Source organism: Drosophila kikkawai, chromosome X (genome assembly GCF_030179895.1).
Source record: "Drosophila kikkawai strain 14028-0561.14 chromosome X, DkikHiC1v2, whole genome shotgun sequence".
In the NCBI taxonomy this organism is placed as follows: domain Eukaryota; kingdom Metazoa; phylum Arthropoda; class Insecta; order Diptera; family Drosophilidae; genus Drosophila; species Drosophila kikkawai.
Genome location: NC_091733.1, coordinates 12,710,579 through 12,737,387, shown reverse-complemented (window position 1 = coordinate 12,737,387; position 26,809 = coordinate 12,710,579). Strand labels below are relative to the sequence as shown.

Sequence of the window (26,809 nt, the reverse complement as noted above, 5' to 3'; positions counted from 1 at the left end):
TATATATTTTTTTTATATGTTTTTTGTGTTGGCGGCACATAAGCAATTTCCTTATCAAAATCAGAAAAAATATAAGTACATACATACACACATGTATATTCATATGTAAATATTTTTGTTGTTGTTTTCCTTTCGTTTTTTTTCGTTTGTTCTTTAAATGTATATGTATATGTATGTATATGTAGGTGTATATGCAATAACATTTATATCGTCGTAATCATATAGCAAGGTAAATACATATAAATCTGTTAATGTGTATATTTTATAATGGGCGTGGCAGCCTGCGCGTCCCTCGTTTGGGTATGATTTTTTTTGTTTTTGTTTTGTTTTTTTTTCGTAAATATTACTATCCAAAAAAAGACAACAAACAAAACAACGATTACAAACAATCAAACGGATTACATACACATACAGCATCCTCCTGCTTTTCATTTCCGGTTGGGACTGATTATACTCTTCGTTTCGTTCCTCTTTTCTCCTCTCGCTTTTCCTTTTCTTGTTAACGTTTAACAGTTCAATCGCCAAAAGTGTAACGGTTGATCTCTCGCTTCTCTCTATCTCGATCCCTAGGCTCTCGCTCTCGATCTGCTTTAAAACTTATTTTATGAATTACTCGTACGGCGGCTGCTTGGGTTGTTCCTTTCTCCATTTTAAGTTAAGTTTAGGTGTTTACTGTTGTTACTGTTTTACATTTAGTTTAACTTTATACAATCTTTGGGTTTCATGGCTGCGGTTTCTCGTCGACGTTTTTCGTGTGAGGCGCTTTGGGTTCTCTCTCTATCTCTCTTTGTCGCTAACTCGCTCTCCTGCTAACTCGCTAACTTGCTAACTCGCCCTCTCGCTAACTCGCTATCTTGTATCCATTTCTCTTACTTTTCGAAAGCTTTCAGTTTACATTTTATTTGAAACGTTGATTTTGATTAGACGCACTCGTCCTAGGATGGGTCCTGCAGTTCGTTCCACTTCCACTTCACAGCACCGTCTCCATTTCGGCGATTTCCGTCTTGTACGACCTGCGATCCGGGAACGAGAACGTGAAACGGAAACGGAAACGGGTGCCCCCAGGCGTTAGTGGGCTTAATTCGGGATCTGGGCTCTATACTACTTAACACCAAGCAAGCTTCACGGTTATACAAGTACAATATATAGTATGTGTGTGCGTGTGCATATAGATAGGGTGGCAGAGTGGTGCAGTGGCTCACAGGACATGCGTTCTGGGCTATGCTAATTAGCCTGCCAGCCAATGAAAAATGTGACAAATTGTAATCAGCCGAGGCCGGGATGCGGGATGTGCTTTGGTGCGGGAGAAGAGGCAAATGTGTGTGCTTTAAGGAGGTGGGGGAGGGGAACCCCTAATGGGAACAGGAACAACATTAAAGAGGAGACTCGGTCGGGACGTGGCCAAGACCTGGGCATCATCAATCAATCAGAGTCCAACGGGGCGAACAGCACTCTAGGGTTCGCATGTAAATAAATTAGTGCCAAAAAGTAAATGCGAAAAGCGTATCATTGGGGGAGGGGGAGGATCCTTCCTTAGTTTTCTCTCTCACAACAAAGGGTTTTCCCGGGGTTTCCCCTTGGGTATCATTGCTGTCCCTCGTATCCATCATCATCCATTTATCAGTCAACTTTTCGGCTTCAGTTTCGGACGCGGCAAACTTTTTGAAGTGCTTTTCAGGTTTTTCCACGTGTGGGAAAACCTCCGAACAATATGAGGCGGCTGCCGGTTTTCCCCCTCTTCAACTTAATTTCCACAATTCCGAAACGCTGCAAAGTTTTACCTGCATGTGCTTTGGCCTTCACTTGTGGCCATCCATAATGATGAGCATATAGCGGAAGGTACATCTGGGCAGACATGCCTTTGTGGCCCCGGGGGGAGTGGGTTGGGGGAAAACAAGGAAATCGAACCTCGGGAATCCGTAACTCCATCGGAGCTTGGCACGCCATAATGCACACAAAAGGGGGGGCGTGGACACAAGTACGCAGAACGGACATTGGCAGGAACAAAGGACATGGGCATGCACACGGAGAAGGACAAGGCAGCCGCAGAGCAACCACAGAGCCTCAGTGCTCAGTCCCCCCCCCAAACAGGCGCCTCCCTTGGCTCGGGGTGTGTTTACTTGCCAGTAATTAATGCAAATGTCGCCAGGTGTGTGAGAGCCGGCTGGTAGCACCTTGATAAGCGCCAGGACGAGCACAAGGACAATGATAGGAAGGCCTTTAGAGTTTGAACTTTTAATTAATTAATAATTAATTAATTTATTTAATTTAATTTTCATTTTAATTACAAAATGATCGTAGCTCTGGGAAGTGGAGCTTGGAAAACAGAATTTTCCACAATCGATGTATCCGATTTTTTGAACCGTTTTTTCCTCATTGTTGAGGAAAATTTGAGGTGGAATTGCAAGGAATTGGGAAACTGCAGACAGGATGTTTCTACCTCTCTACCTCTGCCTCTGCCTCTCCTCCCTCTCTATCTCCCTCCAGCTAATCAGAATTAAGCCCATTCAAAAACCGTTTTAAAAAAACTAAGAGCCATTATATTTTCTGGCCCGGATTTATAATCCTAAAAGCCACAGGAATGGCAGGCGCCTGGCCAAAGGACGATGCATAGATAGAGGGAGGTGCACACGAGTGAGTGATTGACTAGGTGACCCGGCCAGAGGAGGGAGGTAGCCACCATCCACTACCGGTGATGGTGTAAGCGATAATGCGGATGCCGGCTGCTACTGGCTACCCTGATCTGTTAATTGCTGGTCAGAAGGGGGTGCAGAGAGCAAGTAGTCCTGTGTGTGTGTGGAGGGTCGTAAAGCGTTCCCACATCCGATTACCGGGGGCGAACCACACCCGGTCATCCAGAAGCCCCGAACCCATTGTAAGCAACGATATGCAAATGGAAGGACCTACGCACAAAGCTCCTCCCTGACTGAATGACAACAGGAACTGTCGGAAATTGTGCTATAACTAAGACTATAACCAGGGACTGTGTCCCTGTCGAATCAGGAACCGAGATAAAGTAATTTAATAAAGTCATTTCCATATATTTATATTAGGGCCGAGGCCCCGAAGGATGTGGCAGCAGCTGCCCGACATCATTAGCGTGGCCAGCAAGGACCTCCAACTACCGTGTAGCCGGGCAAAAAACAACACAGAAGGGAGGATGCAGGAGAAAGCTGGAAATGTTATTTCAAGCAATTGCTTAATTTAATTACGCAGGGAATATGTACAGGACTCGTGCAGGCGGAGGACAGGAGGGGGTAACAATTCCACAGCATGCACAAAGAAAACTTACCACCTGTATAGATCTTGGGCGCTGGCGGCGAGACTCAGGTTGCCCAGCAAAGGCGGCCGCTCCTTGAGATGATGATGGTTCAGCAGGTCCGAGGAGGAGGCCAGCCTGGAGAGAGACGAAAGACACATCCAAAAATTAATTGTGGCTTCCATGAAGCGACGATTGCCACTGAAAGACCCACCTCAATTGCGGCGCCTTGATCCCATGCTTGTCCATCACCTTTTCCAACTGCCGCACCCTCAGCCTTGACATGTCCAGCTCGTGCTTCACCTTCCACAAGTGCGTGTCGCAAATGGGATCGTTGCAGCGATGCTTCTTCAGGATCTCGGTGGCCTCGTACACCGCTCCGCGGAAGGTCAGCGACTTGCCCATCGACAGCGATATCAAAGCGCAACAATGGCCGCCATCCTTCTTGGCCAAACGCTTTCGTATGTACTTGAAGTAGACATGCTCCAGGAGGAGCAGCAGGGCCGCCAGCAGGATGCCCGCCATCAGCAGGAGGAAAGCGGAGAGGAACTGCTCTAGGGCCAAAGGATCCGAGGATTTGTGCTCCTGCTTCCCGGGTCGGCAAGTGCCCGTCATCCAGTAGCGACGGAGTCGCTCCAGATCCCCATTGGCCCGGAACTCGAGCAGGCGCTTGTTGAACATCTGCACGTACTTGGAGTTGCGGCTGAAGGCGAGTCCATAGCCTGGGGGGAGGAAGGAGAAAGGTGAGGCGAAAAAAAAGGGTTTTAGAGGTTGTTGTACAGTGGGGTTTTCAGTTTAAAACTTAAAAATCAGTGAAAGATACTTTTCCGACCCTATAAATCATATACATATATTCTTGATCAGCTTCAACAGCCCAATCGTTTAGCCTTGTTTGGGGCGAAAAAAAATATTTTAGCCATTTTTTCAGAATTTCATAAAAATTATCAGAATTTGACCAGTTTTGTTAACATAGTGAAAACTAACATAACTCCTCTTTCCGAATTAAAATTAAACTATGATTTTTTTAGACTTTGAAAAATATCTAAGCGTGTTTTACATAAAGTTTGATATAAAACTCAAGTCTAAAAAATAATAAACTTTATTGTTTTTCTTATTAAAATCCATTTTTTTTTGAGCTGATACCACACAGTGCGGCTCAAACTCTAGCCTGTTGTTGTCTTCCTGGGCTGTTCTGCTGGGCACCTTGAGGCTGGCACTGGCACACCTAAACCCCCAACCCCCCAAGTGTTTCTGTGCTGCCAAAAGTTTCATAATCTGCCGTTTGATAAGTTTTAAACTCGTTTTCATACAGTTCACACTTGGCCAAATGCTTTGTGAGTTTAATAATAACTTTTAATGACAAACTAAATTGTTTAAGGAACAAGGAAAAGGTTGTTTCTCAGAACCTACCGGTCATGGCATACCAGCTGCCGACGGTCATGAGGCGGCAGTCCTCGTCCTGGGCCACCAGATAATCCAGAACAGTGCCATCGTAGATGAAGGAGTCCAGATTGCCATTGAGCACGGCGGCCACTCCATCGGCCACACTGGTCTTGTTGTACCTGAGAGATGAGAGGAACAGGTGATGATGAAGAGAGTTTAAAGTACGGATTAGTGGCCACTACTCACTGTCGCATGTAGTTGTGCATGACATTGAAGTACTTGTGGATGGTGGAGTCCGTGTGGCTGTAGGGGATGGTGCCGAACTTGAAGGAGGGCTTGTGGGAGAAGGGATGCACCAGGCGGCTGTCATTGAGGCCGCTGAACTCGTGGAACTCCTCCCTGAAAGCAGGGTAAGAAGGGCTAAAGAGGAGCTACCAGGGTACGTTTTCCATCTCCCACCTGGTTATCATGAACGCGGCCAGGTTGGCAGTGTAGATGGCCAAAAAGACCACGGCAAAGAGGGCCCAAACGTTGGTCATAAACCGCGAGGTGAAGCCGCGCGGCGAGTCCACATGGACGGCGGCCTGGAAGAGGACGGCCCACACCAGCCAGTAGGTGCGGAACAGGGAGAACCGATACGGTGTGACGTTGGTGTTCTGGAGATACAGCTTCATGTCATAGCCACTGGGCGAAAGCCATTCGAACAGGAAGATCATAAAGGTGGCTGCCTGGATGGCCACAATGCCCACCTATAACCAGGATTATGGAGAGAGAGAACGGACTTACCCAGTGAGAGAACTCTGGTGGAGAGCAGAGAGAAAGAGCAAGAGCAACTTGACCCACTTACCAGCATCCAGGAGGCGGTATCAAAGGGCTCCAGGAAGGCGGTGGGTGAGATAATACCCGTCCTCTTGGCCACCACAATGGCTATGCCAGTCTCCATAAAGGGCTCTGAGAAATCCACAACCGCCTCGCGTTCCGTGTTAATCATCAGCGAGGTGAGCACCATGTCCGTTTTGCGATTAACCAAATCGGCGATCAGGCCGTTCCACTTGCCATTCTCGAGGGTACCCCATTTACCATCTTCGACCCGCACCAGCTCATAGGTGAAGCCCAGCTCCTCGGCGAACTTCTCCAGCAGATCGATGCAGAAGCCGCTGCAGCATTGGTAAAAGGACTCGTTGCGGTGTGCCTGGCCCACATCAATATCGGCGGCCATCTCATGGTCAGCGGCCACGCGGCACAACACGCCGCGATCCATCAGGCACTTGCCACTCACCGGATCCGCGGGCGACAGATTGATATAGGGTGCCTCTTCGAGGAATGTTATCTTCAAATGGAACTTTTCCGGCACGCCCTGGGGCGGGGCATGCGAGTTGCCGGGCCAGGCAATGTCGCGAATGTCCAGCTTTTGGGTCTCCCAAGATTTCCACACTCCAATCTGGGCCAGATTGGAGGAGGAGGATTATGGAGATTCGAGATTCGAATGGTGGTGTGAGTACAAAGCCGTGCAAGATCAGAGATTGTTGCATGAGGAGAGTGGAGAAAGGAGAGAGGAGAGTGGAGATTGTGAGCGATTTGGAGGAAGAGTGAGCAGAAGAAGAAAAGTAGAAGCATGCAGGGATAAGGCGGCGGAGTACTTACCTCCTCCCACACAAGATTCTTGTTGTTGGCACTCGGCCGGAGATTCATGATCTTGAGCTCAGCGGAGCGAAGATCCCCATCGGCCGTGAACTCTATGTTGGGCTTGTTCAGGTCACCCTCGATGGACACATTGCGCAAGTACTTAAAGAAGCTACAAAAAAAGACATTAAAAAAGGGAAAAGGAAAGAGCAGGCGTTCCAGGTTAGTTAATGAAACTCCTCCAAGAAGCTAAAACTACTCTCTTTCCCCTTCCTAAACTTACATTTCACCATTATCCCAGCGACCGCGACCCTCGTCCTCGCAGGACAACGACTGGGTGGTCAGGCGTCTATCCCTATTGGCCGGATCCGTCAGATAAGCCTCCACGCCATAGCTATAGATCTTGATGGCATTCGAAATCTCATTCATCAAGGCCGCACTCGAGGTGTCAAAGTGTACGCCCAGCATTCCCACCGGAAATTGAGAGTGGGCATCCTTCTTCTCGATCACCGACTGACTCACCACCCACACGTAGTTCTCCCCCGTTAGCTTCATCTCCTCGGCGGCTCTTAGGATGGTAATGGCCTCCGTCTGGGTGGCATAGAGCAGCATTACCCGCGCCTCGCTATTCACCAGCTCCATCAGATCGCTCGTCCGCGTGACCACTATCGAGTTGAGAATGGTGAACTTGAAGTGCTCCTGCATCTCGGCCACACGCTCTCGCACAGCCTGGACAAAGTCATCGTGACCCGCTATCTGGGAGGTGACCACCGAAAACTGATGCCACTTGTAGCGCTCCAAAATGCTCAACATGGCGGCGCTTTGGTGCTCAATGCTCGGCGCCAGCTGGAGCTGCAGCGTTGACTGGGATGCGCGACGTTCTAGCCCAGAGTTGTCGGCATTCCAGGAGATCACCGGTATGCCCAGGTAACCGGCCAGCTGGAGGAAGTACTGGGCAGAGGCGGTGCTATGGCCAAACTGTTCGTTGTTCATCATGTACAGGATGGCGGAGACATTGACGCGCAGGAATTCCTTGCACAAGGTGCTCAAGATGGCTACACAAGGAGAGGGGGAGGGGTAAAAGAAGGGTATTCAAAAATAATACATTTTCTTTTATATTATATTAATTATTTGTTAAAAATTAAATTAAAATAAATTAAAAATTAAAAAAGCGAAGAAAAAATGTAAAAAAGGACGAAAAAGTGCCGTTCGTTTTTGTTTATTTTTGTTTCTGTGGCTTAAGTGAAAATAGTGCCAGTGATGCGAGCATTATATAAATAATATTAAATAATATTAAGCTTGCTTAAATAATTTATACTTCAAGTTAAATCTGTCCTTGATTGGTTAAGGAAGCCAATTGAGAGAGAGATATAGGAGCATCTAGTATTTTAGGTTTCCTTTTATAATAATCTAACCCCTCCCTTAAATACCGTTTACTTTGACTTCATTTGCATGCCAAACCCTCTGACACCTCTCTCCTGGAAGTCAGAGACCCCCCAGAGGTACTGCTCCTGCTTCCACTCCATCCTACCATCGGATTGCCAACCCCCATTGGCCATCGTTAAGTCCCAATCTCAGCTCGTGCGTGTCTTGTGTACAGATGTGTGGCAATTAATGGCAGATTAGCCACCTTCCGAACTTATTTTACGATTTAGGTAAAACTCAGCCTCCTCTGGGAGTAGGAAAACCTTCACCGCGGAGCCCTACTCGCTAATTGACCTACTTCTGGTGGGTCCTCCTGGCAGGTAAATAATTCACGTGCAATTTCAGGGCAGGAGCAGGTGGTGCTGGGTGCAGTTGGATGTCATGACTACTGGCAATCGATGACAGCATTGTTCTCCCAGTGACCAGAAGATAATTTGGTAAGTTTTGCCTTGCTTGGAGATAGGGAATCGATGACAAGACATTGTCAAGTCAGAGGAACGTGCTGGGTGGGGCGGGGTGGTTCGTGCTGTCAATGCTTTGGCAAAATGTGAAATCTCATCAAAAAGTTTAATTAACTTTTTCATCACTTTACTTCTGCTCTCTGCATTCCACGGAGAGATGAGATGGAGGAGGAGCTAGAGCCAGGCTAGGGTCTTGGGTCCTGCTAATTTTCACCCCCTACTAACGCCTGCATTCAATTACCCATTTCCATTCCCATTTCCATGTCCTAGCCGCAGAGATCTATAGGCCCAGGAAGCACAAGCCTCCGGATGATGGATCGATGGATAACTCTATGGAGGATGGACGAAGCCCGATAGGAATGTGGGTGGGTTGGGGAAAGCAACCTTTTGTTCCCATTTAACCGAGGATAGAATCTCACTTAACGAAATTAGGACTCGTCTCTCTCTCTCTCCCTCTCTGAAAATTTAATTTAATTTTGGGAATGGAAACATTTTTGATTAGAAATTTAATTGCGTGCATTAAGCACAGTGTAATTGCATTATCAAGTGTCGGGGTGCCAGCTTCCTATCGTCCCTGGTATTGGGATTGGTACAAGGACTGGGATTAACCAACGTTCCGAAAAAGTGCGTAATGTGGCAGGTAATGTGAGAGAGAATTCATCAAGGTAGGGAAGGGTCTACGTTCCCAAAGGACTCCCGGAAGTGAGGAGGCAGCAGCTTCTCGGGCTTTTTGTAATGTGCAAATTGAATTTTGACACACAGGCCTGCCTTCCCCAGCTTCTGGCTGAGAATTTAACTGCCAAAAAGGACTAAAAGCAGGAAAAGCAGCTTGTTATTGTTGTGCCACTCAGGAGTAGCAAGTTCTTAGGGAAAGGGAGCAGGAGCCAGAGTCAGCTAACAGCTGTCAGCTGTGACTTGGCTCCGCCTTTGAGTTCTGAGTCCCGAGTCCTGAGCCTTGAGTCTTGAGTCCCTTCGCATTCGTCCTCGCTCCCTGACAGGCAGCAGCCTCAGCCGGAGCTTGCCTCTGTCAACTTATTATAACATCCATTAATTTCATTTAAGCATCATTCAATTGCCTTCGTTTTTATCGCAAGTTATCACAAGTTGCCAACAATGCAAGTGATAGAGTGCAGGGTGATGATGGAAGTCCACCTCTCCTTTGTGTGTCCTGGGGGGTTGCAAACTTTTTACATTACGCGCCAGGCAGGCAGGCAAGCGGAAAAAGCGCTGACTGGGTGGCAAGGGTAAGGGATAGGGTAAAGGGGAGAGGCAAGGAGCACTACTAGCACGACAGGAGATGGAGACACACGACACACACTCTGAGTGCAGGTCTGGAAAGCCCTTAGTAGGGGAGTCACTACCCACTAGAAGCATAAAGCACAATTAGGAGTCACAGCTGCTGTCCCAGCAACATTCGATAATTCACTGGATGCGGGCTAGGAGCAGAAACACCAGGACACCCGCATTGCACGGTCACAATCAATCGATTTGGAGGGAAAAGTTCGCACACAATTAAACATTTGCCACGATAATTCCGGCCGATTAAGCAATCCTCATGCTCTGGCTACTGCTCTGCCTGCTTCCTAATTGTAACATTGGATTCCCAACCATATACATCCTGTCCATCCATATCCATATCTCCCAAAAGGACAATGCCACCTGGCAAGTTTTGTTTTTGTGGGTCAAAGATTGAACGATTTACCAGTATAAAGCTCATGTATTTCTGTTAAACATAAACAGACGACTCGATCTAGCAAACTAAAGTTAATAAACATTCTCAAAAGATTAATTTCCCGAGCAGGATATAAGGGAAAGTCTGAAAATTCATAGAAAAATGTATTACAAATTAATATAGAAAATATAAAACTGAAAAAAAGTCGACTATTTTTGAGGCTGCCTTCCTTTGCATCCTTGGCATTCGCATGCCAAAGCTCAAAGCCCAAAAACACGCTCACACACGACGCACAGGATCTGACAGGGGCGTGGCAAATGCCAATAAAAAGGAAATGCCATGTGTATGCCCAGGATAGAAGCAAAAGCAAGGGGAGTAGGGAAATGCGAGAAAGGAGCTGGAACCGGGAGCAGAAAGCAGCGATACAGGAGCTGAGAACTAAAGGAAGCTAAGGAAGCTAAACTAAAACCCAAGGAGACTGGGCGCATATTTTATAACTTGACGTCACTGGGAACCCCACCCTAGCCCCCACCCACATCCACACAGAGTCCTGCTCTCCCACTTACATGAGAGCAGCCGAAATCCGCATGACGACAAAATGACAGGAGCTGGGTGGCAGAGGCAGAGTGGGTGTGGCCGGGACAACGACGACGCCCAAAAAACATCTTATCGAATATCAAAGTGTTGCCAGATGATTTTTCGCTGTCCCGGGTACCCTCCCCTCCCCTCCACCATGTGTGTCCTGGCCAAGGTAGTGGGAACTATGCCAGCTTAGCTGTCAGCACTTGAGGGGCTTCCTCCTTTCGGAGCTTCTCCTGCCGCGTTGTCAAAATTCCAACGCTGTTGTTAGCATCGAATTAAAACTGATTCATTCGAGCAGCGGAGGAAGGAAGGGTTGGGTTGGGTTGGGTTGAGGAGTGTCCTTCTCCTCAAGGACATCATGGCAACGTCACACAGCTTGCCAAGGAAGGTGAAACTTTGGTGCAAAGTGATGCGGCAAAGTAGTTCCTTCCCTCCAGCCACACCTCCGTGAGGGTTTCGGCTTTCAACCCGACAACCTGAGAGCCTTGAAGAGAAGCTTCCACAGCTCCTGCTCCTGAAAGTTTCCCTAGAATTGAACTCAACAGAAAGAGAGTGAGAGAGTGTGGCATAGAGAGTGCCCACAACCGCAACCACTTGGCCAGTTGGGGCCATTAGGCGTGGTTTTGTCTCCGTTTGTAACCGTCTCCATGTAGCGCTGGGTCCATCATTATCAACCAAGCGTGTATAATCAGGCAATTCAGCTTCCATTTTGTACCAGCCAGGATCCTCCTCCTCCGGAGTTCTCCTGCTCCTGCTTGTCAGCTCTGTCACCGCAGGCATGTGTGTGTGCGATGTCAACAGACTTAAGCGCAGTTCATAGTTTGTAACCCGAAACCGAAGCGACGACACTGCTCTCTTCTCCGGCAATTCCCAGATCAACCGCATATGGCCCCAAGGCAGCTCTGGTTCCTGCTTCTCCTCCTAGTCCCCGTGTCCCCTTGTCCCCTTGTCCCCTTGTCCCTTGTTCAAGGGCAAAAGTCTACCCACCCCCAGAGGCTGCATGTGGCACAAGGCAAAGGGACGAGAAAACTAAGCCTGAGGGCCATTCTTGACCTGGCAGTGACTCCAAGGCGGCGCCAATTAGTGGGCTTTGGACTTGGGTTTGATTTGGGCCAGGGACTAGGGGTTAGGTTAGGGTATCCTTAAAAAATGAAAACGAATCTGGTAGAAACACAGAATAAGCCTCACTTCGGGAGCAAGTAAGTCATCTTCCTCGGGGAGGGAGGCCAGAGTCCTGCTTTCAAGCCATTGTCCTGCCAGAGGCCAGCCTGGGCCTCCTTTTTCCTTTCATTTTTTTTTATATATATTTTTTTTTTGTTCTTTTTTCTTGGACAACCATTTGTTTGGGGCTTGTTCTCACACACACACACACACATATACAATGCCAGTGGCTACGCACGTCCGGCTGGGAGGGAAATTAAGGATGCAGAAGAAAGGACGAGTAGGCAGCGAGGAGCCTTCAGAGAATCAATTTACGGCCAATGGCAGCTGCGGCTGAATATTTGCACGTTGCCAATAAATAGGGACCAGCCAGGCAGAGTCTATGGGAGAGGAGAGAGAGGAAAGAAGGCTCCTAGAAGAGGTCAGGACAGAGGAGAAGAGGAGCCACTCCTCCTGCTTCTCTCAGCTGCACTATAACATCATTATGAGGCTACTGGACACACAGGAGGCGGGTGTAAAAAAAGCTTGCAGTTACCAACAGGAGAGGATGGGACGGAACAGGACAGGAACAGGCTTTAACAGCTTATTAATGCGAGATAGCGTCCGGTGGTGGCTGCAGCAGGAGCACCTGGTAGCCGCATGTAGACAAGGTGCAAACAAGGTTAACGCCAACGACAAGGACCACACCGGATGTTAATCGCGGGTTCAATGGCTAATAATAAAGGATGTGGGACATAGAGGCAATTCTTTTGCTGCTGCTGCTCCTCCTCCTGCTGCTGATGTTAATGGTGGTGACTTCGTTTGGGAGTTGGGATGACAAGAAAAATGACTTACGGCTGCCCAGGGATCCCAGTTGTCCGGCCACTGACAATGGAGTGATATATGGCTGATGTCCTTGGCTCTCGGCGAGTTCGATTCAAACTTAAAATGTCATTTAGCAAAGTGGCGGACGGGAGGGAGAGAAAGAGAGCTTGGGATCATTCAATCATTCATCCGCTCCTTGACAGTCTCTCTGCCTCCTCGCATTGCGTATACGCCACGTATGGCTCAAGTGGGCTCTCGGTATTCATATGTATATATATATATTACCAGCCAGGTTAGCAGAATAACTGCTACGGCTAATAACTGATAACTAACACCAAACCTGAACACTCAATTATCCTGCAATTAATGTAAATTAGACAGATGAGCAGATAGCAAAGGCAAGCTTTGGGTTCGGGGAAATCGGATAGTGGATAAAGGATAACATGAGCGTGACCATGTCCATGTCCATGTTCATGTCCATGTGTACATCATGGAGGGACAAGAGCAGGATAATAAGGGGGAACTCCAGTGCGGACAGGGCTGACAGCTTACCAGGGCCTCTGACAGATGACCATTAGCACATTCGTTTGCGAGTTTTTTTTACCTCGCACTCTCTTTATATTTATAAACATTTTTATTTAATAAAATTATATATATATATTCTATAATATATATTTAAAAAAATATGTTTTACAAAAGATATGTATTTTTATTTTTAATTAATTTTTTTTTTTTTTTTTTTAATTTTAAATGGTTAAATTATTTCGTTTAAATAATTGAGTTTAAAAGTTTATTTATTTATAATAGCAAGTACTTGCACTGCAAGATATAGTAAGGTCCCTGACATAAATATATTCCTGACCCCCTACTAAGTGTTATTACACGGCAATTATAGAACTCGCTTTGGGACCTGTATACCCTAAAAAACAATGGGCTTTAACCCTTGCTGATGGCTATGAAGACATTGACTTGGAGGGACTCAACTCTCGCCCCTCGTATTTGAGGTGATTGTCCGCCACTTTTACCCAACGCCAATTTCAGACCATTTTCCAACGCCGCAAATGAGCCAAACTCGATAATCAGGCCATCAAAGTTGATGGTTTTTAGGAGAAGAAAAGGGGCAAGTGGCGCACACGACCTCAGGACCTGCCAAGCCAAAGTCCTGCCTGCCTGCCTGAGTCCTGCCTCTGCCTGCCTCGGTAATCGTTTGTTGTGTCTGGGAGGTTAAAGTAATACAATTTCATATGAAATTACTTTGACACAAAATCATCAACTGCGAGAGGAGGGACTGGAGGATAAGGAGCCTGCTTGATTGTAAGGACGTTGGCTGTACTCCTCGTGAACAGATCAGAATGCAGACCGCAGAATCGAATTCAATTTCCATACCCCTGTGAATATTACACGACAAAAGAAGGGCAAACTATTGCAGCATGAATGGCCCCAGGATTGGCCAGGATCTCTTGCTTTCTCTCTCTCTGGTTCTAGTGGAAGAAATTCAAAGTTTATGGGGGGAGGGGAAAAATCAAGGCAAACACCAGCCCAGGCGCACTCATTGTTCGGCATTCGAAGAGAAATAACAATCGTCTGAACAACTGAACAGAAGTTCCCCCTAGTCCCCTATCCCTAGGCTCTATGTGTGTGGTATATATGTATATGGAAATCCATTATAAATTCCCCACAGACTGCCACTCGACAGAGACAGACAGACTTTGTTTGTTATGTGTTGTAATTTGCGTGCCTCACATCGCACACAGCCTCTTCTCTTCTCGCTCCTCAAGGTCCTGCCTCGTCCTGGCCATAATAAACATTTAAACATCATTGGAAATTCGTTTTTCGTTTGCTGTTTGCTTTATCAATTTAGCCAGCAAAAAGTGTGTGGAAATGCAACATAAAATTTCAATATGGCCCCCGGTTCAGGAGCAATCAGTCTTTGCTTTTGCAAAAATTCTGCTCCTTGCTCGCCCTTTTTATGGCTTTTTTTCGTCCTTTTTTTGCCCCAGCAAGTTTGTGCATGTTTGTGCGAAGAGAATGCAACCCTGGGCATCGTTTGAAATGCAATTTTGCACTTGTAAAACGCCATGGAGAATCAGGCAACATGAATTCGTGGAAAGGGGGTGTGGGAATGGGTACCTACAAATGGCTGAAATCACATTTGGACACTCGACAACCCTGGCTGGTGACTGTCGCTCAATCAGGGCTTAAAAGCGAGTGCTCTGAGTATGTATCTTGGCAACCCTGCCAGGCCGTTGACAACTCTGTCGTCGCTTAATTACAGTCCAGCCAGAATGGGACATTTATTTATGTCCGCCGCCTTCGCATTAAGCATTAAGCATTATTCCTTCGTTTTTCCCATTCTCATTTTCATTTTCATTTTCATTTTCGTTCTCATTCATGGCCGCCTTTATTGCGTCGTCGTGGGTGGTCCAAAGGGGGTTAAGCGCTTAAGTAGCTCAAAATGAACGGCCATTAAAGGTGCGTACGCAATTAAGAGAGCGGGAGCCGGGCAGGTGTCGCGAGTCGCGACCTCTTGACCATAGTGACCAAACAAGACCAACGAGAGTTCTCTACCAACGAGTTTCACCTATGGAATACCCGTACCCTGTAGTTGTAAGTATGTTAATTGCTTTTAATTCGAAAACGAAATAATTCACTACTTAAATATTTAAAATCTTCTTTATTTATTTATGTTATTAACGAGTAGGAACAAGCGATTAGTTTGTAGCAAGTAGGGATGAGCCACCGGCAATAACCTATTACTTATTACTGATTACTGATTGGAGATTACCGAATAGCCCTAGTATCCTTAGCTTTAAATTCAATAAATTGGTTTTAAAAATAAAAAGTGTAAGAAGCTAATTTAAAAGTAGCAAGTAGTGAGTTGCAAGTAGCGAGTAGCAAGTAGCGACTAGAGAGCAATGAGGAGCAAGTAGCGATTAGCTCTTAGCAAATAGAAAGACCATCACTCACCTGTCGGACTCGGCGTCAGCGACATCATATCAAAGTGGATATTCTTCTGCTCGAAGGAGTAGTCCTTGAGGAAGGTCAGCTTGGCACCGCGCGTCTTGGTGAGTCCGGTGACGGCATTATTAATGCTCCGCAGATACTCCCGTTTTCCGAAGTTCGTGTGCGGCGCTATGAGGCCAATGTTCAGTTGCTCTTTGTTGGCCGCAGCGCTTTTGCTCAGGCTGCCGCCACCATTGGTCAGCCGGAGGCCATGGCAGCTGTCCAGGATCAGGACACCGAGCAGGCCCAGCACAAGGAGCAGGGCATTGGCATTGAGCGTAAAGGGTGGCGGGGATTGGGGGGTGATGGAAACGGACGCGGAGGATCGTGTGTGGCTGTGGCTATTGCTATTGTGCTGTTGTTGTTGTTGCTGTTGGCTGCTGGCAGTGTTCCAAGTGATGTTCCCACTACTACTACTATGGTGGTATTGGTGGCTCCTCCTCTGCCCGGTACTGCTCCTCCGTCCGCATTTCAGCTTGACGCGACTGGGCATCATGGCTTGGTTCACGGCTCTCGGACTCTGACTCCTGCTCCTGCTCCTGCTCCTGCTTGCTCCTCCTAAAACCCTGCTGTCCTAGTGCATCTGCCTGGATGGATTATTATTGAGTGTGCGCTCTCCTTGGGTATCCTTCTGCCCTTGGTGCCGGCTCCACCTTCTGCTTCTCCCTCGCCAGGGGAATTATTGAGCTTGTATTGGTAGCTACTAAATTTAAACGTCGGGAAAAAGGCACAAAACGAGTCGTACTTGTTAGTGTTCAATGTACATACAACTGTGGGGGATACACACACACATACACACCTCACACACCTTACATCTCCTACACACCCCACTCAGTCACAGCTACTCGTGCGGCAGCGGCAACATCTGCATTGGCAACACTCGTCGTTGACGTTTTCCGCCATTTCCGTTTCCGCTACTAATTTGTTATGGCCGGAACACCATGGAACTGTGCAAGGACTACACCTCCTCCCACACCTGCCACCCTACAGGGAAGTGTATGTGCTGGCGCACTTCCTTTTGTTACTAAATGAATGGGGAGAAGGCTTTTCTCTTTCTCAAATTTACAAAATTTTTAAAAGAAAAAGCATATTAAATTGGAGGAATATGCAGACGGAAGAACTGTAGGGTCTATAAATCTTGTAAAGAAATCAAGATGTAAAGCAACGAGTAGCGGGTAATAAAAATCTAGAAGCCTTGAGCATAAAAAACTAGGAAAGACAGAAAGTAATGATATATTGCTGCTGTATCGATTTTTATACCCTTAAAGGGTATTCTAGTTTCAGTCAGAAGCTTGAAAAGCAGTGTAGGAGTCACTTCCGACCCTATAAAGCATATATATTCTTGATCAGCTTTGAAAGCCGAAGAGTTTTAGTCATGTCCGGAGGGAAACATTTTTTTTAGTTATTTTTTTAAAATTTGATAAGGGGTTAGTTACATCGTTAAAATTATTAAAATAAACTTAAATTTAAAATGCAGATTTTTTAACCCTATAAAAACGAATACAGAATTGTTTTCCGCATTGAAATTCAGGCATTTTCTAGTCTAGTTGTGAATAATTTGAAAATCGACCTCTGTTCCAGTTATAAACTTCAAGGGTATATAGGCTTCGGCTTCCCCTAAATAGCCTAGGGTATTTCTGTGTACCCCAAAATCCTGCGATTCGAATTCGGGATTCAATTTGAGCGCCACGCCGCCTGGCATTCTACATAAATTAAATGCGACATTGGTCCGCATAATCGCAGCTCCACACACACTCACTCACACAGCCACACACTCGTACTGGCAGCGGAAGGGTGTGCGCCTGCTGGCACACCCCGCAGGGAATGCGGTAATTGCTTGTGAAATTTTCACTTTGAATTTTGAATGTTTTTCGTCGGCAACAGCAGTAAAAACAGAGCCATTGAGAGCGAGCCGAGAGCGGGCGGAAACAGAAATCAGAAATCAGGAATTGGAAGCAGGACTAGGAGGGCATCGGGTATCAGGCCCAGGATATCCAGGGTGTGGCTGGAAGCAGATAGCCGACCTCCACTCCAAGCTCTCTACGCTTTTACATGCTGCCCCTCCTCCTCCCAGCCTCTTCCACCCAGCTCCTCCTTCCAGCTCCTTTATGATAGTCATCATCATTAATATCCGCACATATTGCGGCTGCTGGTAGTTTTCCTGTATCTCATCCTGTTTTTCCCCGGCATTGTTTGGTTGCCTTAGATGTGGCGACACCAAAAGAAATTAGGTGTATTTTTTGAAAAGCTAAGAAACTTAAAAAGCACAAAAGGCTAAAAGCAAATAATTTAAGAAGTCCTAAGTAAGAGCCGGTATAACTCTGGGTTTTTTTTTAATATTTTATAAATCGATGTAGCTTTTGCTTTCGATAAATTAGTCGATCAGTTTAATTTATGAAATCTATAAAACTTGCTCTCTCCCAAACTCGCTTTTCTCCTGGTGTATGGAGGCTATAGCTCTGGCTTTGGTTTTGGCTTTGGCTTTGGCTTTGGGCGTCGCCTGCTGCGGCCTCGTGTCATCATCGAATATACACAACACCCCAACCCCCACCCCCCTTCTAGAGATGGGGGGGGAGGTCCTGGGCTCCTGCGTCAGCAAAGTTGCTCTTGCTTTTGCTTTTGAGACTTCATGTTTTGTGCTTTCTCGCGCAGTTCGTGGCTCCGCAGAAAGCAGAAGCTGCTTTTTTGGGCTTATAATTTGTCGGTTGTCTGGCGACCCAATCTAGGACCCCTCTACCCTCTCAACTTCATCCACCTCTTCCCATCCCTTGGCAGCCTCCCCCTGGTCTTTGGCTTAAACTGTGTTTTGACACTTAACTGCCGCCTGTCGGCCTGTCAATAAGCATGGCAGAGCCAGCGAAGGAGTGATTACTCGTCCGTAGGAGAAAGGAGCCAAAGGCAGAGGACCTCCTGTATCCAGGAGATACAGATACCGAGTGGGAGCTAAGGCCGGAATGCTGCTGCTGCTGCTGCTGCTGCTGCTGCTCCTGCTCACATGCAATGGCCGCCAAAGACGCCGAAGGTCATGGGCTCGGGCTGGGTCTGGGTCTGGGACTAGGGCTGCTCCTGTGCTTCTTTCTCGGCTTCGTGTGCGTGTGCTTAGCCGTAAAATGTCTGCTGTGTGTGTGTGTGCTTGTGTCTACATGTGTTTCGTCCTTTTCGGGTACATGACATGGCCGGCAATAAATTGTATCTTGTATGAGAAATAACAGAGAAGAAACCAAAAAAAAAACAGCAGCCTGGGGGGGAACGGGGAGAGTTACATCGTCATTCATCGGACGTGTAATGAATTCACGGCGTATTAAACTTTTGATTGAAAATGTTTGCTGTTGTTGTTGTGGGCCTACAATGGCATTATCATCATCTCTGGTCTCCTCCTCCTATCCCAGCTCCTACTCCTGCTTCTGCTTTTGCTTGTCCTGGTGTGTTTATGACTTTTGCCGGACATCCTTGGGCTCAAGTTGTATTTACTTGGCTTTTACTTTTATTTCGGTTTTAGAGATGGTAGAAAATATCGATATATGGCTACAGAAGTCGATATATAAGTCGATGTTTAGGAGATAAATCGATATTACATTTGATATATACTATCTAAACTGATGGGAAATAATATTAATAATATATATTTCTCTGATATTTTTCATTATAATCGATAGTTTACTCTTAAATATTTCATTTTTTTTGTATTTATAAAAATGTATAAAAAAAAGTTTACGACTTTTTCAACAAGATATGAAGAGTGATATTCTTAAGGACTTATAATATCAGATCCCCTTGCTATATGCCCATCCAAAACAGTGACAGACACCAGGCACAGCCTCTCCCATTTCGCTTCAACCTCCTTTACGAGCATCCTGGCAAACCCCTTCTTTTTGACAGTTATTTACTTTTTTTTCCTTCTTCTTCTGCTACTCCTTCGCTCTCTGACCACGCCCACCAAATGCAATCTATTTATTTATTTGTTTGAGCTTCCACTTGGTCCTTTTTGTCGTGCTTTATCGGGGGAACTCAAAGGCTCCTTGTTTGGTTAGCTTTTTTGGAGGGATGCCAGGGAACGCTGTCTAATTTGACAGTGCGTCGACCGCCATCAGAGCCCAGCCCCAGTGCTGGTGTCTCGTCCTGGCTACAAACGCGACATTTCCCAGCCATTTCCCAACCATTTCCCTCATACACCGCCTTCCTTTTGGGGCGTGAAAAATTGCCGCGTGTTATCTCTGTGACACTGATGGCATTTTCTCTGCCCCTCTCTCTTTCTCTCTCTCATCCTGGTCCTGGGTTCTGGCTGGCACCTAATTCATTAGATCAGACTCGCTGCACCCGCAGCAGCCGCGAAAGCGTCCTGTTTACGGCGTGTTGTGCCGCCAAAACAACAGACAAACAAAAGTTTGCTTTGCTGCCCAAAAGTTTGGACGAATGCAAATCCCCCGAAACACACGCCGGGACACCCGACAAGGCTGCAAGAGGAACAGGACGACCGGAGGACTCGCAACAGGATTTGCAACAAGCAAGGAAGCAGCCGCAACTACAGCAGCGCCGACTGCCTCTGCTGCAGTTTGTCACTCCCACCGTGGGCAAATTGGTGGACATTTTTTTTATAAAATTGGTATAATTTTTATGTTAAATATTATTTATAATATTATAATTAAATAATATGATTTATAATATTATAAAAGATATATTTCTAATATTATAAAGTCAAGTATTATTTTTATTTTTCTAGATTTCTTGATAAAAATGTTGAAAAAAGAAATAATTTTAAACAAATTTTAATTTTTCAATTAACTAATTTATAATTTCTTAATTTCCTGTATTTTTAAATATACAATTTATTCATTTATATTTAATAATATTTACTTTTTTAATATTCATATTTTAATTATTAATAATTTCCTACGTTTTGCCCATGGTGCACTGGCCAAAAAAAAGTGTATGTTGCTTTTTGTGTTTTAGCCAAAAGTTCTAGGTCCTGGCTGAGTTGTTTCCAGCTTGTTGTGTTCTTAATTGTGGGTTTTTGTGTTGCTGTGGTGTTTTCTTCTGGGTTGTTGTTGTATTATTTGTGTTATGTTGTTGTTTTTCTTATAGTTTTGTTGTTGCAGTGTTTTGTTGTTGTACTGTTGTTTTGTTTGTTGTGTTTAATGGTTGGTTTGTGTGTTGTTGGTTTTTATGCTTTTGTTGTAGTATTGTGTTGTTGTTTGTTAATTAACCCTTTTTGAATATTTGGAAACTTGTGGTTGTAGTTTCAGGACAAAAAACAAACATAAAAAAGTTATTTCTATATTTTTAAACTTTTCCAGAAGGTGTAAAAACTTATAAAGTTGTATTGGAAATAAGCTAAAAGTCTTATCTGTTGTTGAATGTAATATATGTTGTTGAATTTTGTTGATGCTGTGATTTAATTAATTGAAAAAATACAAGATTCAAGCATGTATCAGGAGAGTCTTTTCATAAATTTTAAATGATTTTAAAATCTTTTGAAAGAATCTATGTTTCTGAGATAGATACTAAATATAAACTTTGAGTTGTGGTTCTATTTTCCACACAAATACCATATTTTGTAGCTATTCTAGCCTAAAATAGGTCTTGACATGGGCTTGGGGGGAAAACTGGAGTCGGAAGAGAAGGCTTTCATGCCTGCCGAGCTTCCAAGGCTGCCTTGCTTTTGCCTCGAATTAGTGTAAATTTCATAATAGTAAAAATCTCAAACTTGGGGGCGGGGATGAGGCGTCGATTATGTCGGCGGGGGTATGGACGAGAGGGCTGGCCTCTTAATTAAAATGTGTCGCAGGGGCCGTGGTTGCCGAGGGAGTGGAAACGAGGGGCCTTTGTTTTGCTTTCGCGCTGCTTTCCTTCGGCACTTTTCATGCACTTTTGCCATTGTTTTCGTTGTTGTTGTTGTTGTTGTTGTTGCTGGTTGGGTATTGGCCCACACACACACACACATCCTCCTCACACTCACACACACACACTTGAACAAAAACAAAATAAAGAGCAACAGCAAATGGCAGCAGCACTTCTCCCTCACATTTCCTTTCGTTGATGTTTTCTTTATATTTTAAGGCACTTTTACTGATTATTTTCACACACACACACTCGTTGGTTTTTCTCTCGGTGTATTTAGTTTTTCTTCTCTAGGTTATTCCCTGTTTTTTTCTCTTCTTTTTTCTCTCTGTGGCTGCTACTTAGCGAGCAAAGTTTTGACGCTGACGCTGAAACATGAAACAAGTCCACACCCAAAAATGCAAAGACACGACACACAGGGCCACCAATACAGCGATACGGGACGATGACGACGCAGCCTCCTCACACGGACACACACACACTCATACACAGACGAGACACACACACACAAACACACATTTATACACGCCCAAAAAAAAGGGAACAAAAAGAAAGCCACGAACAAAAAGTTCATCTACTTTTTCGCCATCATTCCACTGGCTCTGGCTCTCTCCCCCGCCCGCTCTCTTGCTTTCCCGCTCTATGACCGTGCTATCCTGCGGTGTCCTTTTTTGTGTTTTTATTTTTGTATTTGTCGCATTACGATATTTCCACTGCTATTTGCCATTGATGTTGCCGCTGCCACACTGCTGTGCTTCATTGTTATAAAACAAAGCTCGAGGCAGGTCTCTGGCTTACGTTTACATCCACATTTGGCTAGAACTTGCGGGAGGTTGGAGGAGCTTGGTCAGTCAGTCTGTCGGTCGGTCGGTCGGTCGGTCGGTCAGTCGGTCAGTCCGGCGATCGATCCTGTCCTCGCACGTTCCACGCTTCGCGTCCGCAGTACCGCCAGTGGCCAGTCCAAGCCGAGCTTAGGCTCTACTTGAAGTGCAGCCGATCGGCTTGGTTCGGTCCTTTCGGTTTCAGTTCGTTTCGGTTCGGAGCGGAGTGGAGCGCGCGTTCTGCGGACTGAATGCGACGAGCCACCGAATGGCACTGAAGCCTCCCAAAGCCCGGGAAGAGGCACAGCCACAGCCATGGTCCAGGCTCAGCGGCCGAGCAGGAGCACGAAAGCAGCAGCCGACGAGATTACGACACACGCACACGTCCTGCGGAGGGTGGCTGGAGAGCATTGTCAATGTCACACAGAGCCAGTGGGGAGAGAAAGAGATAGGGGGGAACGAAGCGGAGGGACTCGACTTGGATTCGGTTTCGGTTTCGTTTCCCTTCGGCTTTCGCTTTGACGCAACGCTTGTAACACGCCCTCCTTCTGCGTATACGTAATATTACGCTCTTTCGCTGAGAGAAAGAGAGAGCTCTCTTGCTCTCTCGCTGTCTGGCCGCTGCCTGCCAAACCCAAGCGGCAGGGTTGCCACCTGGTCGGGTGTCGCCTCAAGTAGGAATTCCCAACCAGTTCTGTTAGTTTAAAATGACTGCAAAAGTGAAAAAAAACAAACTTAAAATATTTTATTAAATATTTTTCTTTATTTCATTTATTTTTCTATTTAAAATGATTGTAAAAAATAATAATTATCTGCAGAATAACAAAAAAGGAAGCGTACTTAGGATACAAAGAATGGGTTACCTTTTTTTTCTAGTGGACAAGGCTGATGGAAAATATATACCATGTATATATATGTATATATATATAAAGGATATCTTTAAGATGCTAGAAATGTTTTCTTCACTCTATTACAAACTAGGATTTTAATACAATAAATAAATTAATAAATACTATAATAAAAAATAAATAAATGCCATAAAAAATATTAAATAAATATTTTGCTGGGAAATTGAGTTGAGAATTATAATTTGAAGTTTTTCCCGTCTGGCAAGGCTCCAAAAGTCTCGCCTTTGGGCTTCTGCGTCTGCGTTGCTCTCCAAAAGAAATAAAAAACGTGGAACTGGAGGCGGCATCAGCCGCTGGTCCCGCTACTGCTCCCGTTTCTCCTGCGGCTGCTGGGCCTCGCCTCGACCTCGACGGTGCTCCAGTGCTCCAGTGCTTGACTGTGGCGAGGAAAACCACGTGTTGATTTGTTTTGATTGTGCGCACTTAGTCGCACGTTCAGCGGTCTGGCTTCAGCTTCAGCTACAGCTTCTGCCACGGCCGCCGCTCCTGCCCAAACTGACTGCTCCTCTGCCTGGCTGCCCGCTGTCTCTGGCTTTGGCTTTCGGCATTCGGCTTTGGCTTTGGCTTTGGCCCTGCAACTTCTCTAATTGAATCCTTTGCGTCTTGCTCCCTGCGCAGCCAGGCGGCAGCAATGGAGGAGCATATTCCTAGACCGCCGCGTCCAACCACCGTGGTCGAAAAATGCCGCTATTAGATTATCACGCCCTTTACTCTGTTGTGGGCGTATTTTGGATACCCCAAAATTATTTAAAATGATTTTCAAAGGAGCTAAGCTTTTAAAGGGAAATTTTTAATGAAAAATTGAGCAATTTCTGGGCCTATGCGGCGTATACTTAATATTTCACTAATAACTCTGCTATGATGTGGTTGCTTTACGGTGCGTATGCGTAATATGCCTGAACCACTGTGACCTGGCTGGCTTTTCCTGCTCATCGTGTGGCCTCGTCCTCGGTCTCGGTCTTGGTCTGAGTTTCGAGTTTAGGTTTTCGGGTTTTCAGCTTCCAAAAGCCAAAGCCAAAGGCAAAGCCAAAGCAGCGGGTAAACGCTTTGTGGCACAGGCACACCCCGTAGCAGCCAGCCAGCATCCCTCGTTGCCTTTTGCCTAACTTGCCAAATTAATAAATTGCCTGTAAAAACGCACAGGCACAGGCAGAGGCTTTTGGCCTAGACTTCCCGCAGAAGATGGCAACGTGTATTCCTTGATTAGATTTGAATGAGTGTGAGTGCCGGCAGTGGGCCTATGATAGATAGATTGGAAACCCGCTGCCATGGCTCCTGTTTCTTATCCGGTTTCGGGTGATGCTTTTGCTCCTGCTTCCGCTGCTGCTCCTCAACCTCCTCCTGCTCCTGCTCCTGTTCCTGCTCCTGCTTTTGCTGCTGCCTCTGCCTCTAAACCTCCTCCTTCTCCTCCTCCTGCTCCTCCTGCTCCTCCTAAGCTTCCTCCCACTCCCGTTTCGGTTTCGGTTTCCTGCCAGTGCTCCTCCCTTCCTCCTTGGGTCCTCCCTGTGTCTGGTAAGTTCGGGGCCTTTGATGGATGCGATTGCGAATCGTTCGCATTGAAAACTCGATTAATTACGCCAGCCGATGATTTCGGGTGGAGACAGGCCTGTGTCCTTGGCAGTCCTGGTGCTCGCCTTTCTCCTCCTCCTCCTCCTCCTCCTCCTCCTCTGCTGCCTTTGACTTCTTATAATTTCGTTTGCATTATAGACCCAGCATAGTGTGTCCTGTGTCTGTGTGTATTTAGTACAATTTTGTTTGCTCAACGCTGATTTTGAGCTGTGTTTCAGCTGAAGGGTTTTCCCCAACAGGAGCAGGAGAGTATGGGAGAGGGAGGTGAGGTAGGCTCCAAGCATTTAAAAGACATTTGTGCCCAGAGTGTGGCTGTGGCTGGACACTGTGCTGACCACGTTTAAAGTAATTTTTCGCATCATTGGACCAGGCTCAAGTGCTGGCCGGTACGTGCGTCAATTAGGCCGGATACGGAAGAGAGGATGGGCCATCCGCCCCCCGCCCCTCCTCCAAACATACTCCTCTGGCTACTCATTTGCATAAATTCCCACGCTGCGCCACAAAATGTAGCATTCCGAGTGCAGAGCAAACAGCAAGCGGCAACCCGGCATCCGTCGGCAGGCGGCAGGCAGGATGACCAATTGCATCCGAGTCCGAACGCGACCCAAATCCGCAATTAGATCACGCCCAGCCACGCCTCCAGCGCCCACACACACACAGACAGTGCAAACAACAAAACAAATCCAAAGCGAAACAAATGCGAACCTTAATGACATTTTATTTTCGCCCGGAATTGGATTGGCATTGTGTCCTGGTACTGGCACTGAATGGAGAGCGACAGAGAAGGAGAGCCTCCAGAGCCTAGCCTGTCCCCTTGATTAGGAAGCAATATGTAGCGACAATTGGGGGTTTCCCCTGCTCCGGTTTCCGCAACAAAATGAGCCCGAAACCCACACCAGACACTTGGTGGTTTACGTTTATTATCTCTCGTAGAATGGACGCGGGGGATTATGACCTGGGAGAGTATTAGTTCCGTTAAATAGCTCAAACTACTGTGACATATATTTTAGGAACTGGGAAATTTTTGGGGAGCCTTTTGAGAATTGGTTAGGTTTTCAAATCAATGGAAAAAGTTGCTATAGAAAGAGGAGTTTTGTGAGGTTTTTCAGAGAGGTAAGGGAATTTTCATTTGGTTTTTGAAGAGGCTTTTGATGCACATTTTATTTATTTTATATATATTTTAATTTAAGATTTTTATTTAATTTCTTAGAGTATTTTTGTATTCATTTTCAATGAGTTTTTGATGCAATTTTTGGAGGGGTTCTTAGGCATATTTTAAAAGGGTTTTTTGCAGTTAAAAACTGGCAGCTTAAGGGTTTTTGTCTTCCATTTTCATGAAGTTTTTGTAGGGGTTTTTGATGCTTTTTTAAGGGTTTTTTATTCAGTTTCTTAAAACATTTTTGTATTTTTTTGAAGGGGTTTTGATTCATTTTTGGAAGGGGTTTTTAGGCATATTTCTTCAAAATTTTGGAAAGGCATTTTATGCAGTTTTTAAGGCAAGTTAAGGGGTTTTTTTAAGTAAAGCTCTTGGTATTTTATGACTTTATTTTTTTTTCAGGTTTTCGAGAGAATTTTTTATTCCGTTTTTGAAGATGTTTTTAGGGTAAGTTTTTATGAAATTTATTTCGGGGTTTTGATAAAGTGTTCAAGGGATTTTTTGGGAGATTTTTTAAGAAAGATTTTATGCACCTTTGAAAGTTTTCTTTTTGGGCAGGTTTTGGAAATTTGTAAGGGGATTTTTAAATTAGATTTCGAAGCCTTTTTTAAGGTCGTTTTTAAAAGGGTTTTTTGAAGGGTTTTTAAGTTTAACTACTAACTAAAAAAAGGTACAAATCACCTGCTAATTGCATTTTCAAGCCCTTTAATATCCTAGTTTTCAAAACTAAACAATCTTGCCCAAGCTTTGGCTTATTTCTATAACTAATAAAGCATCGAAAACAGACCTGACTAGCATTAATCTTTGTTTATGTCCCAGAAGGGTTTTTTAATCACAAGCTCAGACTCTACTCCAAGCCACTGAGTGCGTGTGTCAACCGAGTTGATGTGATGTGTTGTCTTTGCCGTAAATGAGTGGGGACAGAGGGAAAACGAAAACGAAAACGATTACTTCACACGTCATTCGATTTGACATTCGATTTTGATGGCATCTGTCGCCGACAACAACACCAGCATCAGCTTCAACCATGGGAGCATCATCAACGACACACATCGCGGGCGGCGTGGGCGTATGCGCGATATTACCATACGATATTGAATAGGCGCAGCTATTAATTGCTTGTGATGGCTGAGAGGCAACATAG

The 26,809-nt window shown here is 45.7% G+C and overlaps 1 protein-coding gene across 2 annotated transcripts; it reads right to left on the bottom strand.

Annotated features, from left to right (window-relative positions):
* Positions 1 to 370: 370 nt before the first annotated feature.
* Nmdar2 (NMDA receptor 2) lies at positions 371 to 22,285 on the bottom strand. 2 transcript variants are annotated; one of them, XM_017173652.3, is made up of 11 exons: positions 22,010 to 22,285; positions 15,338 to 16,076; positions 6,549 to 7,320; positions 6,287 to 6,437; positions 5,490 to 6,083; positions 5,102 to 5,391; positions 4,889 to 5,041; positions 4,670 to 4,821; positions 3,474 to 3,981; positions 3,296 to 3,397; positions 371 to 1,013 (listed from the first exon to the last, which is right to left on the bottom strand). In XM_017173652.3, the coding sequence occupies exons 2-11, from the start codon at positions 15,867 to 15,869 to the stop codon at positions 971 to 973; spliced, it is 3,297 nt and encodes a 1,098-aa protein (XP_017029141.2). In that variant the 5' UTR covers positions 15,870 to 16,076; positions 22,010 to 22,285; the 3' UTR covers positions 371 to 970. The 2 variants fall into 2 exon arrangements, with proteins under 2 accessions (XP_017029141.2, XP_070144722.1); XM_070288621.1 differs by having other exon boundaries at positions 15,338 to 16,073.
* Between the last annotated feature and the right edge of the window lie 4,524 nt (positions 22,286 to 26,809).

Coding starts and splice junctions, on each gene's coding strand:
- Nmdar2 (XM_017173652.3), bottom strand. CDS start 15,869: ATGATGCCCAGTCGCGTCAAGCTGAAATGCGGACGGAGGAGCAGTACC. Junction 5,392..5,489: donor ATACCGCCTCCTGGATGCTG/GTAAGTGGGTCA, acceptor TCCTGGTTATAG/GTGGGCATTGTGGCCATCCA. Junction 1,014..3,295: donor AGCGCCCAAGATCTATACAG/GTGGTAAGTTTT, acceptor CCCGGATCGCAG/GTCGTACAAGACGGAAATCG.